The sequence below is a fragment of the Euleptes europaea genome, chromosome 8, assembly GCF_029931775.1.
Source record: "Euleptes europaea isolate rEulEur1 chromosome 8, rEulEur1.hap1, whole genome shotgun sequence".
NCBI lineage: Eukaryota > Metazoa > Chordata > Lepidosauria > Squamata > Sphaerodactylidae > Euleptes > Euleptes europaea.
Genome location: NC_079319.1, coordinates 51,932,554 through 51,951,746, shown reverse-complemented (window position 1 = coordinate 51,951,746; position 19,193 = coordinate 51,932,554). Strand labels below are relative to the sequence as shown.

At 41.0% G+C, this 19,193-nt stretch overlaps 1 protein-coding gene across 1 annotated transcript in view; it reads right to left on the bottom strand.

Moving 5' to 3' along the window:
• Positions 1 to 3,114: 3,114 nt before the first annotated feature.
• ANKRD29 (ankyrin repeat domain 29) overlaps positions 3,115 to 19,193 on the bottom strand; it is a 28,432-nt gene continuing 12,353 nt past the window's right edge. Inside the window, exons 4-10 of the mRNA XM_056854804.1 lie at positions 16,839 to 16,937; positions 12,164 to 12,262; positions 9,224 to 9,322; positions 6,945 to 7,043; positions 5,882 to 5,977; positions 5,069 to 5,167; positions 3,115 to 3,207 (exon numbers count right to left, since the gene is read on the bottom strand). Of these exons, the coding sequence (XP_056710782.1) occupies positions 3,124 to 3,207; positions 5,069 to 5,167; positions 5,882 to 5,977; positions 6,945 to 7,043; positions 9,224 to 9,322; positions 12,164 to 12,262; positions 16,839 to 16,937 (675 nt within the window). The 3' untranslated portion in view covers positions 3,115 to 3,123. The remainder of the gene's footprint in view (positions 3,208 to 5,068; positions 5,168 to 5,881; positions 5,978 to 6,944; positions 7,044 to 9,223; positions 9,323 to 12,163; positions 12,263 to 16,838; positions 16,938 to 19,193) is intronic.

Here is a 19,193-nt window from a genome sequence, read left to right as displayed (position 1 = left end):
TCTCAGGCTGAGGTCTTTCACATCACCTACTTGCCTAGTCCCTTTAACTGGAGATGCCGGGGATTGAACCTGGGTTCTTCTGCATGCCAAGCAGATGCTCTACCACTGAGCCACGGTCTCTCCCTATCAAGAGGATACCCAGCCTGCCCCTGGCTCCCACCACGAGGTTCCCACAATCAGCTAAAGGAGACAGACTCCCAGAGGACACCATCATCCAAACAGGTCAGACTGACCCCAAGAGATTAGGCAAAATGGAGACTTCGTGGAAGCAGACTTGGTGTTACAGGACGTCAAGGTCAATGCCAAGGTAACCCCGAGAGCCCTCCCAAACCCCCAAGGATGGACCAGGGATCGGCAAGCCGAACTACAATCTCACAGGTCTTCTCACAAACTCGTCCCCAGACTCACCTCATCCACTCAGCACATTATGAACAGTCACCCTAGGAGGTGTGCAGCAATACCACCCAGCCTCCTAAAAAGGCATGGCCCAAGAACACAGGTTCGCCCTTCCTTCTCCTACCCACCTTAAGGTTTGCCAAACTCACCTCATTCACTCCAAGGTCCCCACCTACACTATATAAATGGTCCCCATGATCTCACATATCCTCATTTTGCAGAAAAAGGTCTTCCAGGCGTTTTCCCCCTCAGGTTTTGTAGAAGATACCAAATGAAAATATTATGAGCAAGCACACACATGAACACATGAAGCTGTCTTATATCGAATCAAGTCCATCAAGGTGAGTTTTGTTTACTCAGACTGGCAGCGGCTCTCCAGGGTCTCAGGCATATAATTAAAATTTCTTCAGAGAAAATCTCCAACAGATCAGGGCCTAGGGAAAAAGTAATCCAATCCTTAGAGCGCAATACTGAGGTCTATTCAGAAGAACATCCCTTTTTATTCAATGGGGCTTCCTCCTAGGAAAGTGTTCTTAGGATTGCACTGCCCCATCAGTTTATGCTATATGGGGTGGGGAGTGACAGACATGCATTATCTTGGCTGCATCTGTATCGCTACCTACTCCTTCCCACCCCCTGTAAAAGTAGTTGTGAGATCCTGGAAGACAAATGTACACTGTCGAGAACACTGAAATCCAGGTCTTTCTATTACATGTACAAAACAGGCATAGAAGTGGGATCTCAACAGGGTATACATCAGAAAACTTAATTGGAATAATGCATTCCACAAAATCACTGTGGATGAAAATGGCAAGCCTTAAAGTAATCTGGTATCAGGACATACTCTCACCCCCTCTGGCCAAAACAATAGAAAAATAAATTAGAGAGGCAGCTAAAAAAAGGAAGTCTTGTAATGATGTATCTGTTCTGTAAGTATGCCCCCACTATGTAATTTCTGCATCATTTACTGTGTCATGTTTAAATTCATATGCTTTGTTATCAGGTTTCAGACTTCTAGTTGGCTCCAGTTTTCCACAATTCAAGTCCGATTGGTCTGTTTATTGGATGCCCCATCCTGTTGATTATACTTGACTTACACTATGCAATTCGCCTTAAGTCTCAGTGAAAAAGGCAGACAGTAAATAACGTAAATACATAAACAACCAATAACCTTCACATTGTCTATGCGGATGCATGTATATGTCATAATTAAGAAACACAATGTATAAATGTAATAACTGATTCTGCTTTGGAATAGTCAGTCATGTATCCAGCTAGGTGGGAGGCGACAGTGGAATTAATCCTGAATGATGCAAAGACTAGCAAGTATACACACAAACACAAAGGAACTTATTCCATTCTGTATTATTTTGCTTTTTCTCTGAACAAACAATGCCTGAAGAAGAGACTTGTAAACTCTGAAAGCTTGCAACAACATTAAATAATAGGTTTAGGAAATGAAATGATTATCATGTCTAATTTCTGCATCTCAGTCTCAGAACAAAGCTAAATTATTTCATGCAGTCTGTAAATACTATGCCATATATGCTTTCTAATTTAATGGTCTCACTTGTCTATTTCTTTAGCATGTCAACTGTGCCCACGACATTTTTTTGCATGGCTATGCAACTCCAAAACCTACTGGAACCCTGAAACGTTTGCATGGCATGCTTTCAGTGCTAAGTGAGGCCCAATCATACAATTTTTCTGTGTCTTAAAATATTATTATGGATCTGTGTGTGAAATAATTCTTGTAGGCAGAGCATCCCAGTGTGACAACCGGAGTCCTGTGGTTCAGCAGTGGTGTGGATTAGCTTGATGCTACAAGTGACTAACCTGCACATTTTTCTTGCCAATCTTTGCGACATTGTTGAGCAGGAAAGCATTTAAATTAATTGCTAGAAAGGCGAAAGCCTCATGGGAAACCAAGCTGTCAGTGCTATAGCCTGCTTTCCATCTACACAGCCCGGGAACAGTTCACAACGAACTGGCCAAGCTGACATGTTTTCAAGATGAGAAGGAGTCTTACAGCACCTTAAAGACTTAAAAAAAAAATCAAGCATAAGCTTTTGTAAACTAGAACCCATTTCAGATGCTATGACTGAATCTTCACTTTGCAATCATTATGTAGAAGCTTTGGACCCCCCCATCCCAATTTTATATAATTACATGTCACTCTGTACTTAGCTGCATTTTATGAGGCCCTGCAGGTTTTTCCTTTTCCAGCTTCCACATAAATGAGTACAAAGTGAGTCTGAAGAAATGGGCTCCAGTCCGTGAAAGCTTATGCGAGAATAAAATTCTGCTGGTCTTTAAGGTGCCACAAGACCCGTTTATTTCTGCTGCAATAGACTGACACAGCTATCCCTCTATATATTTTAAAGAATTTGGTTAGTGCTTAGGAAGTCACAGCAGGACTGGAAAGGCCCGTGCAACACCAGAAGTATCAGGAGGAAGGGGGAGAGGCTATAGCAAAGAAGCTTCCCATGGGACAGAAAAGGCTGTAATTTGGGAAAGCTACATCAGAGACAACAACCTCCTCTGCACCGAAGCCAGCAACAAAAACCTCAGCAGTGCCACTCCTTGAAGCATCCTGAGCTTTCTCAGAGTAGAAGCCAGGACATGCTCAAGTCTCAGCAAGACATTTTCCAGTTCTGCAGGAATACTAGCTTTGCTCAAGGGCTAGCATTAGGCAAGGCTTCTCTGCTCTCAAAATGTGAACTTGCGTTAGCTCTTTCTGTGCTTTCCTCGGGGCTGCAGGAGCTGTAGGATGCGCTCGTTTTTCGTCAGATCTGAAGGCAGTTCGTTTTTCTGAAACAAGAAACAACTTGGCTGGAAAACAGACAGAAGGTTTGGGGTGTGGGCTTGAATGCAGAGTTCAGAAAAAAGTATCCGCATCCAATTGTGAACTATACTCTAACAATTAGACAATATATCATTCCCGAATCTTTCATAAGGCTTGCTCAATAGCAATCATATTTCAAAGTAGGCTTGCAAAACATGTTTGGAGTAAAATCAGAAAATCAACTGACAGAAAGTAGTCAGTAGGATAAGATTTGCATGTATTGGGAAGGGGCATACAAATTAACCTATTAGAATCAGTTTATACTGTTCCTTATATAAAAAAACAACAACCATAAAGGTTAAAAGAGGATATTTTTGCAGAGAGACGGTGTCAGAAATAGTCAACATTTATGTAATAATCATAGTTAGGGTAATGTTACATAATTTTCATGGTAACTTTCCCTAAACAGCCATTTACTTATACCATAATCTGTTGTACAAACCCTAGATTTTATTTCTATGCCTTCAATTCAATGCACACTTGTTTGCAAGTAAGTTCTATTGAACTCGATAGAAACTTCCGGACAAGTAACAGGAATAGGATTGGTCTGCATTCAACTCATGCTGGCACACTACTCACTAACTCAGTTTTGAAGCGGTTTTGCTCATACGATTGGAGGCGGTGAACTGATGCTAAAAACTAGGGCAATTCCCCTCTCCAAAAACCACGCAGGAATAGCCTCTGCCATGAGACTGTGTGTTTTGCTCTACCTTATCTATCCAAGGAGAGTTTGTTGGGACTGAAGCAGGAAACCTGCTCCAGCTAAACAGATGGTTAGCTGGAGAGATTATTGCTAATGTGCATTTACTGTTTTGAATAGAAACAGCAGCCAAATACATTCTTCCCAGCACCTGTAACACAGCAAAATGCACAGGAGTGTGACTGCTGCAGTCACAGTCTACATGTGAAATTTCGTTATTTTTTTCCTGTGCTAAAGTTCTTTTCTCATGAAACATCTTATGCCTGTGATAAGATGTCATGTGCTATAGATACATCTCTGGTATCTTTGGGAGCATATTAGCTGCATAGAAATGCTCAAGGTTATCATCTAAGCTAAAGGAATACAAAAGTTTTGTTGGACTCTGTAGCTTCTGAACAAGCCCTACACTGCATTGGGTTTCAGAATTGGATCTCCTGTATCCCTTAAAGAAATTAATGACATTGACTTCTGTATACATTAGCAAATTACCAGCATTATGGTTAGCATGCATCATTTTCTGTATGATTGAGAAATGCAGATATAAGCCAAGCAGTAAATGGATGTAGAAAGCAGTTCTGTAGAAAGCAGTTCTGCTGCCATCTAGTGAATATTTATAATACATAAATGCAGTCTATTTATATTATTCTAAAGAAGCAATCTGGAGATTTTCTAGACACTTCAAGGGTTGACACTGCTTTTCAAGTCTTCTTGATCATATAGTCACGTGTATTCAGCCTACTGTACAAAGCCTATGTACACAGTTAGTGTACGGGCTGTGTGTGGTAGGCTGAATGCACGTGGCACTATCCCACCCCAAAGGATACTGCCTGTATACAGATATCTTGAAGACGATTTTAGTTAGGACTGCATTTGGTTAAGTTTAGTAAGCAATCCTGAGCAGTGATTTTAAATTTTGGTTTTATATTATTAATGTATTTTATCCTATGTCGATGCTTGTAAGTCGCTTTGAGCACCGCAGGGAAGAAAGGTGGCTAATAAATGTTTTAAATAAAATAACTAAATACATAAATAAACAAGTTGTCTGCACAGGGTTTATTTAAGTGTACTGAATGTTTCGTAAGTCTCTACGTTCCATCGAGTTTAAAGCAAACACCCACATACACTACCTTGTTCTTAAGGAAGGGATCTGCTCCTGCTTCCAAGAGTAGTGCTACTGCTCTTAAGTTGCCACCAAGAACGGCTGCATGGAGAGCTGAGGTTCCATTCTGTGAAACAGAAAACATGGATATATCCATAAGAAAGGCCATGCTGGATCAGACCAAGGTCCATCAAGTCCAGCAGTCTGTTCATACACTGGCCAACCAGGGGCCTCTAGCAAGCCCACAAACAACTGCAGCAACATTATCCTGCCTGTGTTCCAAAGCACCTAATATAATAGGCATGCTCCTCTGATCCTGGAAAGAATAGATATGCATCATGACTAGTATCCATTTTGACCAGTGGCCATGAATACCCCTCTCCTCCATGAACATGTCCACTCCCTTCTTAAAGCCTTCTAAATTGGCAGCCATCACCACATCCTGGGGCAGGGAGTTCCACAATTTAACTATGCGTTGTGTGAAGAATGCAGATGTAAGCCAAGCAGGCATATGCAGAAGAATAATGAAACACCATCACAAGTTTCTGTTGGCATTGGCTCAAGAAGTGCTGGGAGTAGCCTTTTCCACATTTGTTTCAAAAGAGAAAAGACTGAAAGCCTTCAGCCTCCTAGCTCTATTGCCCAAGATGCACATTACAAGAACCACCAAGCAAATCTACTATACCAACTGGGACTTAGTGATGGCGCCTCTAGCACTAGACAATATAAAAGAGAATGTGATAAGCAACTTAGGATTTTGGAGTGCTGCCAGCTGATCTTTCAAGCAAGCCCCACACCTTCCCAATGAATTATGCGTCCCAAAGAGTTTCTCAGTACTTGCCTTCAATAAACCCAGTGCAGGGGAAAATTTAAGCAATTCTTCTATAACACTACTATAGCCTTTGTTTGCTGCTTTAAACAAAGCTGTTGTGCCATCCTTCAAGATAAAAGAAAGGAAAGAAAAGGAATTAGGGTGATCATTTGTCATTTAGTCAAATTCACATGAGAAGATCCCTCCCAATGACAGTTCTCATACAGAACTAGTTTAGATGTTATGGACCCCACAGGTAGGGTGAAGTGGAGCACATGCACAGCCTCCCCCATAGGCCACTTCTACACATCAACACTGCATTCATGGCCGTCATGCTACTTCACCTCCCCTCCACATTCTCAACTTCAAGCTATATTCACAGATGTATTTTCACTTCAATAGGAAGAAGGACTGATCTTTTATACGCCTGTTCCTAAAGGCCTCACTTGAGTAACATGTTAGCAAAGATAATAGTGCAGACAATGATTATTTTATAACTGAAGGGCCAATGAGGTGTAGTTGTACCAAGAACCAGGTTCAAAACTTCACTGTCACAGCCTCAGTGACCTTTTGCCAGTCTCTCACTCGGCTAAAGCCACCTTACAAGAAGAAGAGGAGTTGGTTTTTATATGCCGACTTTCTCTACCACTTAAGGGAGACTCAAACCGGCTTACAATCACCTTCCCTTCCCCTCCCCACAACAGAAACCCTGTGAGGTAGGTGGGGGTGAGAGAGAGTGAATTGCCCAAGGTCACCCAGCTGGCTTCATGTGTAGGAGTGGATAAACAAATCCAGTTCACCAGATTAGCCTCCGCACCTCATGTGGAGGAGTGGGGAATCAAACCCAGTTCTCCAGATCAGAGTCCACCACTCCAAACCACTGCTCTTAGCCACTACACCACGCTGGCTCTCACAAGACTATTGTGAGAATAAAATGTGGGGATAGACGGACCATGTATATCACCCACAGCTCCTTGCAGGAAGGGTTGGCTATCAATAAAAATAAATTGATTAAAAGTAGAAATCCACCATATCTCAGAACTGTGTTGACATTTTCCTCCCAACATTAGGTCCACAAATGGTAGTGACTTACTTCCCTCGCAGCATCTCGGTCTGCTCCGCGGAGCAGCATTACTCTCACTACCTCGCTGTGACCCATCTGAGAAGCAATCCACAATGGAGCTGTCCCATCCTTTAAGGGGAAAAAAAAAAGTCCCACGATGGACTGAATTAATACGGGCATCATTTTGCAACACTAAACACCTCTGGCAGCTCCTCACAAGATTCTGGCTAGAGCTCAAGGATGTTATGAAACTCGATCCCTGGAGGACATTTTTTGTCCTGTGAAGGGACACAATGTACAGATCAAATGTGAATGGAATATTCAATATACTCTTGTGGATACATGGACATTTTCTTGACTCAGAAGAAACATTAAACGCATTAATGTCAAGGTCCCCTGTGCAAGCACCGGGTCATTCCTGACCCATGGGGTGACGTCACATCCCGACATTTTCTAGGCAGACTTTGTTTGCGGGGTGGTTTGCCAGTGCCTTCCCCAGTCATCTTTCCTTTACCCCCAGCAAGCTGGGTACTCATTTTACTGACCTCGGAAGGATGGAAGGCTGAGTCAATCTTGAGCCAGCTACCTGAAACTGACTTCCATCATAATAGAACTCAGGTCGTGAGCAGAGCTTGGACTGAAGTACTGCAGCTTACCACTCTGCGCCACAGGGCTCTTATTAAACGCATTACTAATTAAACACATTAGTAATATGAAAACATTACTCTGTATGACAATGATGATATTTTCACTTTTAAAAACCCTTCATTTTTTATGCTGTAAAAAGGCATGACTATCAGAGCACATTGGGTTGGATCCTATGACTCCCTTCTTTCCCAATCTTCCTTCAACAAAGAAAGACTTTTCCATCAGAAAAGTAATTCGTCACTGGCAGACATCTTTCTTCACTGAAATAAAATAAAGAGCAGGGCTCCCCATAGACACTCTGGCATGGTATTCTGGCTTGCTGAGATCCTGTTTGCCTGGATTAGCAGTAGGAGGTGTCAAGCTTTGGTGGTTCTGCTCTTATCTATCAGAGAGGGTGCAGAAGGTAGAGCTGAAATTAAAGTTATGGGGCATTTGTCCTCAAAGATCTATTCCCTACACATGCTATTTAATTGAGAAGGGGCTGTGGCTCAGTGGTAGAGCATCTGCTTGGCATGCAGAAGGTCCCAGGTTCAATCTCTGACAAGTACGTGATGTGAAAGACCCCTGCCTGAGACCCTGGAGAGCCGTTGCTGGTCTGAGTAGACAATACTGACTTTGATGGACCAAGGGTCTGATTCAGTATAAGGCAGCTTCATGTGTATATGTGAAACAATGGACTGAGGTCACCCAGAGATTTGGAGTCATTAATATGTGGCGATACCCAGCTCTACTTGTCCATTAATGCAGTAGGTGCTCTAAACAGGTGGAGTCAGTAGTGAATCAACTCAGTCTAGATGTGAATTGACTAAATAAAGTGGAATTCTTCTGTTCTGGATGGGCTTACACTCCCACTTAAGGATCAGATACACAGTTTGAGGGTAACTTCTGGATTCCATTTCATGCAACATCTGATGCTTGAAGTGTTTTTTACTAGTTTAAGTTGATAATCTTCCCTGGATACAAATGTTCATGCCAATGTTATCCATAATACTATATTTACATCCAAGTTTGATTACGACAATGAGTTGTACAAAGGCTACCTTTAAAGTTTGTTTGGAAACAGCACCCGATCCAAAATCCACCTGTTTATTCACACTTTTAATCTCTTTTGGATTATAACTGCTCTTAATATATATGTTTTCTTTTATTGCTGTATTTATTGTTTTTAATTGGGCTTATTGTTCTGTGGCTTTATAGGGTTTTTTCCTATTACTTTTGTTAACCACTTTGAGAGTATTTAAGGCAGAATAAACATTTTAAAATAAACAACACCTAATATGTGGTTTTAAACAAGATCATATACAAAGAGAAGATGTGTAACTAGGGTTTATTTAGCTCCATTGTTTTATCAGGTTGAATCACTAGGGAACAAAATGCTGAGCATTTCAGAAGAGAAGATGTAGCTGTAGAGATGCCAAATTATCAAAGCAAGTTAACCTACAACTTCGGCAGTCTGCACAGGGAGCCAAATATTAACATACAATTCCAACTGTTATCAAATATTAACTTAAGAACCAAAACACAGCATTTGTTGGAATTTACTAAGTATTAAGTCACGACAGGTCATAATTTTAGCATGTAACAGAGGAGGGAATCTTTAAAACAAACAAAAAACCAAGAGAGGGAGAACAAAATGCTGTCTTAATAATGCAGAACATTACCTGCCTTGGCTGGTTGACCTTTGCTCCTGAACCCAGTAATAACCGAATTAAATCCAGGTAGCCACCTTGGGCAGCCAGGAACACGCTAGTTGCTCCATCCTTTGTATGAAAAAATATGTAATTATGTTTAAGGTAGCAAAATGTTCTTAATAGGACTATCTCCTGTCATTCCCATTACAATGCAAAAATCCTTTTACTTTCCCCATAACCACAGATATGCTTTTCTGGTTTACCACAAGGCATTTATTTATTGTATTTATTTTAAAAATTTTACCCTGCTCTATCCCAGCTAAGGCCGAGCTCAGAGCAGCTAACATCAATTAAAAATTCATATACAATAAGTCATAAATACATCAACCTATAAAATAATTTACAATTAAAACCATTATTCTCTAGCTCTAAGATCCAGCTGGTTCCAGTTCATCAGCATACAGGTCAGCAGCCAGCCCAAAGGAGAACCGTCAGGATCCCCAATTAAATCAGTCCAGTTGAAATGAGGAGGAAGGGGAAGGGAGGCCAGATTTCTTTACTCACTGCTGATAAAAGCAACAGGCAAGGCTGCTGTTTAATTAGTCTGTTCCCATCCTTATATGTAATCAATTGAAAGATTAAGCTACAAGTCTGAAGGTTTTCTGAGTAATTGTTCCAGCAAGTGTGTATTTGAAGACTGGCTTTCATGGCAGTCGGCCAGTCAGAAAGCCCCTCGCTAGCATAATTGAGCAACAGAAGATAAGCAAAGGCTTGGATGAGAGAGACTTCTTTTTATTTTTAAAACTTCCTTATGTGTTTTAACATTAAATACATTAACATTTTTGAATGGTGACCGAGAGTAGTTTGATTAAGCAAGGGCCTGGATCTCCCAAATCTTTCTCAACTATTTTATTAAATTATTCAAAGCAATCTAATAGAGTCTTTTTAAAAATAAGCATGTGCTTAACCCTACAACTGATTTCTCAGACTCTTCAATGTGTTTAGCTCTGGCTGCATCATGACCAATTTCTTTTAGAAATGCAAAAGCACTTACACATTTACAATTATATTACAATTATATTTTTTAAACAAAATTTAATCCTCAAAAAATTGAAAGTGGAATATAGAAATATACAAAAGGCTGCACTAATAGTAAACTCATGCATATGGAGCATACTGTGTATCTAACTATACTGCCCTGTATATTAACTAAATAGTGACCTTAAGTCTAAATACATGACAATATCCCAACCTACATAACATCCCTCAATTACAATACGGTGGATTACGAATAAACATGAAGCCTGGACATATAACAATACCTCTGTTTTTACATCTTCCTCTGGTTTTAGCTTGTTCTAATAATTAATAAAAAGCCTCCATCTTTGAATGAAAATAACCAAAGTATATAACTTTCCACCTCTTAAGTATTTACATAACAGTGTCATTTTGAAATTTAAGTTCTTCATCATAAATAGCAGTTTTGCATTAGCTTTGAAAACCAGAAGCTGCATTCAGACCACACAACAAACCTATTTGTTCCTGAGAGACATGAATGAAATGAATCTTGCTGTCCTGCTCATGGACATTTCCCCACCCCCCTCCTGTGGAATACACTGAAAGCTTCCTGCTTCTGAACATATAGTTAGTACAGTTCTGTGTCTGCACAGTAATGATTATCTAGGTCCCAGGCAATCCAGTGTTTGATTAGAGCTGGATTGCAACCATTTTTTTGTGTCTTTCAGAATTCTTACTCTGCCTTTTATCAGGTGTGAGTTTGTAATGTGAAGCAACCCAGATTGATCGACATGACTTCTGTGTCATACAAACCGTTCTTTTCAAAACCCTGAATGAATGTTAATTTTCAATAAGTGTAATAACACCATGCTCAATAAAAGAAGAAGGCAGTAGAAATGATCAGAGAAGACCGGGAGAACGGATGGAAAAGATGAAGGTATTCTGAGCAGATGTTGAAAGAACAGAGGGTAAGAAGATGCTGAAGCAACAGAGAAGTAGGAAGAGTAACACAAACAGATAAAACAGATCCACCAGAAACCTCCAGGCATATATCGAGTATGCAAAATGCCGCCAAGTCACAGCCGACTTATAGCAACCCCTAGTGGGGTTTTCAAGGCAAGTGATTAAGCGGAGATGGTTGGCCATTGCCTTCCTCTGCAGAGCCTTTCCTTGGAGGTCTCCCTTCCAAGTACTGACCCAGCTTAGCTTCCAAGATCTGACGAGATCAGGCTATATACTATTCCACATCCCACCAGGCATATATTACATATCTTCCTTTTTTTTCTGCCCAGGGGTCTCCATTACAGAAGAATTCTTTTCATAGTGACTGAATAAAAGCAAGGATTTTTCACGTATGAGGCAGATTTTCCTACAGATACATCAGCCATTGCTAGAAGAGCCCTAAATTCCTCCCAGGATTCACGTCACCTCTCATTTTTACACTCAAGGACTTTCAGCGTCTGTGTCCAAGAGCCATGTAATACATTATACAGACTGAGGAGGCAGAATTGTGGACTGTACCCTTTTAGACTAATGCTCCTCCAATGTAAAGAGATCCTTGCGTGAAGAAGACTAGAACTCTCAAGGGAATAACCTATGCTTAACCATGCCCTGATGTGCTTGTCTTCTAGGTAATGAGAATTGTTTTACATGAGAAAGATTTTTTAAAAAATGACTTCCACGTACAGTTTGAAAAGATACAGTCTGGAATTCTAGCACCTTAGTTTAGAATTTAATTCCATGCAATATGTGGAGCATATGGGGAGAGATGGGTCAACCTATGATATTGTCCCTCTAGTACATCCCAATGTGTAAACTTATAGAGAAACGGTTCAGTTTTAGCTCTTTACTCTCTATTTAGAAAAGGAATGAACCCTGGAAAGGCTCCCTAGGCTTTCCAATTTTCAGGGGAAAGGGAGGATGAGCTATGAATATGACTCCAAGGCAACTCACGTAAAGCTGATCATGAATGTTGGCACCATGCTTCAGCAAGGTCTCCGCCACTTTCCTATGCCCGTACTGACAAGCAGCTAGCAGTGCAGTGCCTCCGTCCTGAAGGGGAGGAAAAAACCAGACTGGGCACAAGGAAAGAGAAATAAACAAAGGCTGAAGAGAACAGAAAGTGCTGAACATTTCTTAGTATCTGGCTCACAGAGGCTGGAAACAAACCTCCTTTCCCTGTTTCTCTCAGTTCCCCTTTACATAAAATGCCCAACCTTTTAAAAGAATCTGAACCTTCCTAAGAAATCTGAGCAGAGCACCAAGATCTTATACACATTCTATTGCTTGTAGGGACCTGCCACTTCTAATTCCCTGCAGTGTTCCCAGTATGTGAAAAGTATCTTGGAAGCCAAAGACAGTTCAGTGCTCTCTCTTCTTCTCTTGCCTTTTCACTATCAGAAACACACTCTTCCGGGTTGGCAGGCACCACTTAACTTCAAATGATACAAGAAGGCAGCAGAGACATATCCTCAAATCTCTCCTCAATGACAGACACAAAGCATTCCGTTTCATGCACATACAACGGTTAGGGGGGAGAGGGTGAAACAGACAGTCATTAAACTGCAACCATCTTTGGCAAAACCTCTATTGAAACTAAGCTCAAGCACCTGCAGCTGGAAAGAATAATTTTATTCTTACCTTCACCTCCCTCTCTCCCCCACAGTGTCTTTTAGGTCAAATTTTAGATTGTAAGCACCTCAGGAAAGAGAATTGTCTTCTTCTGTATACATGATCAATAGATGGTGCTATAGAAATGGTGTATATGGTAACAATCTAGGGATTCGCTTACTTGACTTCATTTAAATGGTAACAGGCCAGATAGCCCTTAATACGGAAGGTTTTCCGCATCGTTCATAGTTTTCTCTGCCCTTTCTTTGTAAGGCTAGGACTCCTTTAATTCTGGAACAATTTTGACCACATCTGTAAGGAATTAGCTGAGATGGCACTGCTGTTGTTCTTGTTGGCTCACATTGGTGGAAACTCTGAGAGTCAAATCCAGCACTAGCACAATTGAATGGGAGCAAATCCAAACAGAGATATTAGCATAAGGACTGTAAGGTTACCAAGAAATCGTCAATTGTATACATCAGATCTTTTCAGCCAGAAAGCAGAGGCAAAAACTGTACCATTGATGCTGAGCATTTAGAACAGATGAAACTGCTACGGATAGCAACCCTTTCATGCCATAAAAACACGGCTCTCAGCCAATATACAATGCTTTTACAAACTGACCTACAATTACAGTGTAATATATTAAAGTCCAAATAGCAATGCACGGCCGGTCAGCACACTTGCTTTTATTGACAATGGCAGAGTTCAAGCATCCTTATACCATAACAGAAAGCATCAAAAAAGCAGGTAATTTCTAATCGTCACTTAAATGCTTTTTGCGCTTTCCAGGCAATGTGTAAAAGAGGAACTGCTGCATTTCCTCTTCATGGAGCTGAGCCAATTCCTTATTAGCACATCAACCTAGAAGTCCAAAAAAAAGAAAAGCACTATTCGGCACTTCCTGTGATATGCAAAGCCACCATCAGGTTGGGGTTTTTTTGCAGCGTGGCCAGACTGACCAAGTGGTGACTGACATCGATCAGCTACTACTGAGATTTCTTTGCAGCTGGCGCCCTGAAATTTAATATATTTTGTTGCAGTCTGGGATAGTCCCACAAGTGAAAGGGTCCAGAACTGAGTGATCTGTGTTCAAGATCTGTGTTTGAGAAGCACATCTGTTCACACCAGTCTGTCATCTCAGGCAGGTCAGTGTCTCTCAGCCTAAATTATCTAGGTGAATATTGGAAATAATAGGGACCAGCCTCACACCGATTTAGTGAGGACAAGCCATGTGCTAATTGCATAGAGCTCTTCTGTTCAGAAAAGTATACCAGCGATGTACTAGTGGTAGCCAAAGAAGTTCAACATTGTCCTATAAACCAGCCTAGAAAGGTGCTGTCCCCAGGACCCACCCCACAGAATGCGCCCGATAATTCTAATGGCAGAAACATGCGTTCTAGTTCAGAAAAAACAGGCGACTTATTTTCTTCAACTCTAAGGAGCAAAATAGAGGAGACGCTGGGACAGGGCCGGATTAAGACCTTTAGAGGCCCTAAGCACTTATAAGATTTTGGTGCCCCCATAAATATATATGTGTGTGTGTAAAATATTAAATTATTTAATATAAAAATAAAAATATATTAAATTATTTAATAAAATAAAAAATAATATATTGAGCCTAGTGTGATTGATTATTCTCAGTTCCCACTTTTTCTTCATCCTTATGTTTTTTTAAAGGATAAGAGTAAAAATTGTGATGTTCAGGGTTTGTTTTTAAGTCACTGTATGTATGTAATTTTCTTCATTTATTGTGTGTGGGGGGGCTTTTTGCAGACCCTGGTTCAGCTGCACCAGTTGCAGTTTTGCACCTTATGGTCCATGGTAAATCCGGCAATGGAAACTTTCTGTGGTGCCCCCCTCCCCTTGATGCCTTAAGCACGTGCTTATTTTGCTTAATGGTTAATCCAGCCCTGTGCTGGGAGGTACATGACCAGATCCTACCAGTGTTGTTGTTTAATACATTTCAGGAACAGTCCTGACTCCTATTGGAGCAATGCAGAAACAGAGATGAAGCTTTCCTCCACCAAACCATTTTGCCTACTGAACCGCCCCCCCCCCTCCACATACACTCTTAGGATAGGTGCCCATCTTTTTTCCCCTTTCCAAACAGGAGCACAGGTATGTGTGTGGATAGGTAAAATCATGCAGGGCTGGAAGGATTAAATCCCCTCTGGCCTTCCCAAAAGGCCCCAATCCAAACCGATCCATCTGAAGTTTACCTTTAAAAGACATAGATCTGTGAACTATGTCTTGTCTAATATGATCCTAGATATGATGTGCATGTGTTTATTTCTGAGTTTAGTTTTCTCATCTTTGGTGAAGCTAAAAGTGAGGAGATGTTGAGTGAAAAACAACCCTGCGCCACAAGGAAGCTACCACCCTGTTGGTGCAAGATCAGAGACAGCTGTGATGTAAGAACAGCTTTTTGTTTCCATACTGTTGCAATTCATTCATATATGCTCAGCATGAAACAATTATACCGGATGCAGTACACATACTCTGCACATTTCACAAATTATCTTTACCAAACCTGATACCAACTTAATTAAGAGAAAAATCTTACAAGAGATAATTATCAATGGTATTTAACACCACATCAATTGAGTTGCATCCTATCCTATTTTGGATAGCTACTGGCAGTGTTAAGAGTTCAAATGCAGATTTTATTCATATATTTTGGCACTGTTCCAACATAAAGGCTTTTAGCAAAAGATAGTATAATTAATTAAGGCTATAACTAGATATGGTTTCCCAGCTGATCCTAAGGCAGTCCTTCTGAGATAACTAAGGGGCAGAGTAGAAGAAAAAGATTTAAGAGATATAGTTTTGAATGTAATCACTGCTTCCCAAATGTGCACTGTTTCTCACTGTGTGTGTGTAAAGTGCCGTCAAGTCGCAGCCAACTTATGGCGACCCCTTTTTGGAAGAAAGTTAATGCACCAGTACCAGCAGAATGGTTTAAAAGCATCTGGGAGATTGTTTTAATGTCAAACTAGCATGCTATAAGAAGTTAAGGAACTCCCAAACTAATGAATTTATTGAGAATGAGTGCATTTTAATGTCAAACTAGCATACTATAGGAAGTTAAAAAGGTAAAGGTCCCCTGTGCAAGCACCGGGTCATTCCTGACCCATGGGGTGACATCACATCCCGACGTTTCCTAGGCAGACTTTGTTTACGGGGTGGTTTGCCAGTGCCTTCCCCAGTCATCTTCCCTGTTGTCCACTTGCCTGGTGTCCAAAACACCACTTCCTCAAAGCAAACAACCAATGCTGGCTTTCCTGAACTTTACTTAAGGTATTTCAGAAGACTCCAGGAGGCATCATTTGGAAATGCTGCTCAGGAGGACGCTTGGCTTTTATTTCCCGCCTTTTTTTTTTTGTAATTGCCTCCTAAAGCAATTATTTTGCAGTGGTGCCCATTATCATTTCTCAAAATTCCAAAAGTTCCCACAGGCTCAACAAGGTTGGGGATCCCTGTTTCACAGGGTAGTTGTTAATCGTCTGTACAGTATAATTAAAAAAGAAGACGAAGAAAGATTCCTGCACAATCCAGACCATACCAGCTCAATCTTATGAGTTATTTTATTCTAGCAGGTATACAAGTGTACATAAAATGACAACATCTTTTTTTAAAAAAATCCAGTTACCAGAGTGCCTGCAGTAGCAATTCCATACCCTCACACTCTGACATCTAATGAGAGAGCCATGTCTGTGCTTCTGGCTTTCACATGACTGAACAGCATAAATACGGCAATCAATCTGGTCAGCTTTCATTCTGCCGTTTCAAAATGTAAGAGTACAAAGTGTAAGGAAACGAAGGAACACCCATGCAATGAAAAATAAGCAATAAAAGCCAGACTGGGATCAGTGTCCTGCCAGAGAACTGCATGGCAAGAGGGGAAGATTACTTCATGGGCCTCTTGCTTGCTTTCCGGGCCAAGTCTCTGATCAGCAGAAAACAGCAGCCTTTTCCTTCCTGCCTAAATCCACCAAAATCAAGCATAATCTCTTACTTGGGTTTTAAACTCTGTGGAGGCTCCATACTCGAACAGAAACTTCACAACATCATCGTGACCTTGTTGGGCAGCGAAGAATAGGGCAGTGGCACCAGACTGAAAAAGACAGACAGGAAGATCGCATGTAGCATGGGATTGCGTTTGAATTAAGTATAGACTGCATTTATACTTTAAATGGAAAGGCCAGTGCTGCCTGAGGCCTTAGGTGCACTCAAAGTCTCACGTATAGCAGGAGATATTCTTGAAGAATGGCACGCTTAGAGAATGTCACTTACAGAATTACCAACATTTCCCCCCAGTAAAACTCCTATTCATTTAAAGGTTAGCGAATGCATTTCTCATTGCACAGATAACCACAGAGAAAGCTGAAGCTGTTACATGTCTGTATCATTTCAATTTTAGTACATGTGCTGAGTACTGAAGCTGTTACATTTCTGTCTGTAGCTGTGAGGGAAGGGGGAATGGGCCCATTGTCTCTGATAGTGGAATACACCTTGCAAGCTGTGCAAGGCCTTGTCGGACATCTTGACATAGACACCCTTACTTTTCATTCAGGCGTTACTGTATATCAGTGTTTTGGTGAATGCAAGATGTGATCCAAATTTTGTTAACAAAAGACACCTGAACAGAAGAGTTGGTTTTTATATGCCGACTTTCTCTACCACTTAAGGAAGAATCAAACCTGATAAACAACCCCCTTCCCTTCCCGTCCCCACAACACATAGGTGGGGATGAAAGAGCTCTAAGAGAGCTGTGACTACTCCAATATCACCCAGTTGGCTTCATGTGTAGGAGTGGGGAAACCAACCCGGTTCACCATATTAGAGTTCGCCGCTCACGTGGAGGAGCGCGGAATCAAACCGGGTTCTCCAGATTAGAGTCTACCACTCCAAACCAGTACACCATGCTGGCTCTATGGGAACATCTGTGGGTGAGAACAGGGAACCGTTTATCAGCTGGTAGCTTACAGATATGTGCATGTTACCATGTGGTAAGCCAGTCATCTTTACTCAAACAGAATGTGTTCATGGAGATGCACGACTACGCCTTTCTAATTTTGTAGGTACAGTCATGGTTACACTAGCTTTATTCTCCTAGGTCCCTTTATCAGATGATTAAATACATGGAGATAACAGAACTATTCACATACATTAAGTGCTTTGTTGGATGAAAGCCTCATAGCAGAAATTCTAGCCTACTTGAATTCATGTAAGAATACCCATTTGTCCACTGTTAGATCCGGTGATGTTGTAATTTGGCATAGGGATTGATATCCCTAATTCCAGATCAGTTGGATTGTCCCTTTCTTGGAAAGAAATGACTTATCCATAGTCATGCATGCCTTAATTATGACCCCTTGACCATGGTACTATGTTCTACACAGGATTGCTTTCAAGCAGCTACAGTATACAGCCACCTGATTGCTAGCTTGGACTATCCAATTGGACGATATTCTACTAATTTTCTACTGATTTCATTAGTTGCCAGTTTGTTTAGGGCTTTAAAAACAAACCCCACTTTTTAAATTGAGCCTGGAAACAGATCAGGATCCTTGCTGAACATGAAGAACTGCATCGGAGGCCCTTCACTGTGTGCCATTTCCATCAGAGGTCTATTGGTGGACACGTTGGATAGGGCCTCTTCAACGGTGGGGACAAGATTATGGAGATCCCTCCCTAGGAAGTCTCTTTTGTGCCTTCCCTGACAGCATTTTGCCATCAGGTAAAAACTCTTATTGTCAAGAAAGCCTTTGGATCCTGCATTCAAATGGCACCTGCTGTACTTTTTGATTTTTGACCACCCCTGCTGCTATTGGACAAAGTTTCAGATGAGTCATGCTGGACCAGATCAAAATCCATTAAGTCCAGCATATTTTCTCCACAGTGGAAAATAAGAAGCACTGGAAGGCCCAAAGGGGCACAAATGCCAATTCCTCTCCCTGTTGCTGTCCCTCATCAACTGGTATTTAGAAGTTTAGTACATAAGAACACGAAAGCTCCATTTAGCATGGCTAACAGCCATTGATGGACCCAATCTCATTTCAGCCCAGCTATGACATTGTTCAAGCTTAAGTTATTTACTTGCTTTATAAAGACCATAGTTACCTTATTTACTTGTTGTTATTCGTTTAAAATTTCTCTTATTTGTTAACTGCTTTGGTGGCTTATTTTAGCCAAACGAGTGTGTATCAGTGTTACAAACAAACAAACAACGAGGTCAGTCTTTCAAATGACCTCTGTTTTTTGATCAGTTCAAAATCACTTCAAATTCCTGACAAAACTACTACTGTTTCAGGACTTCAGCACACGGCTTCTGAACAATTCTGATGCAAATCTTGACAGACTATATATG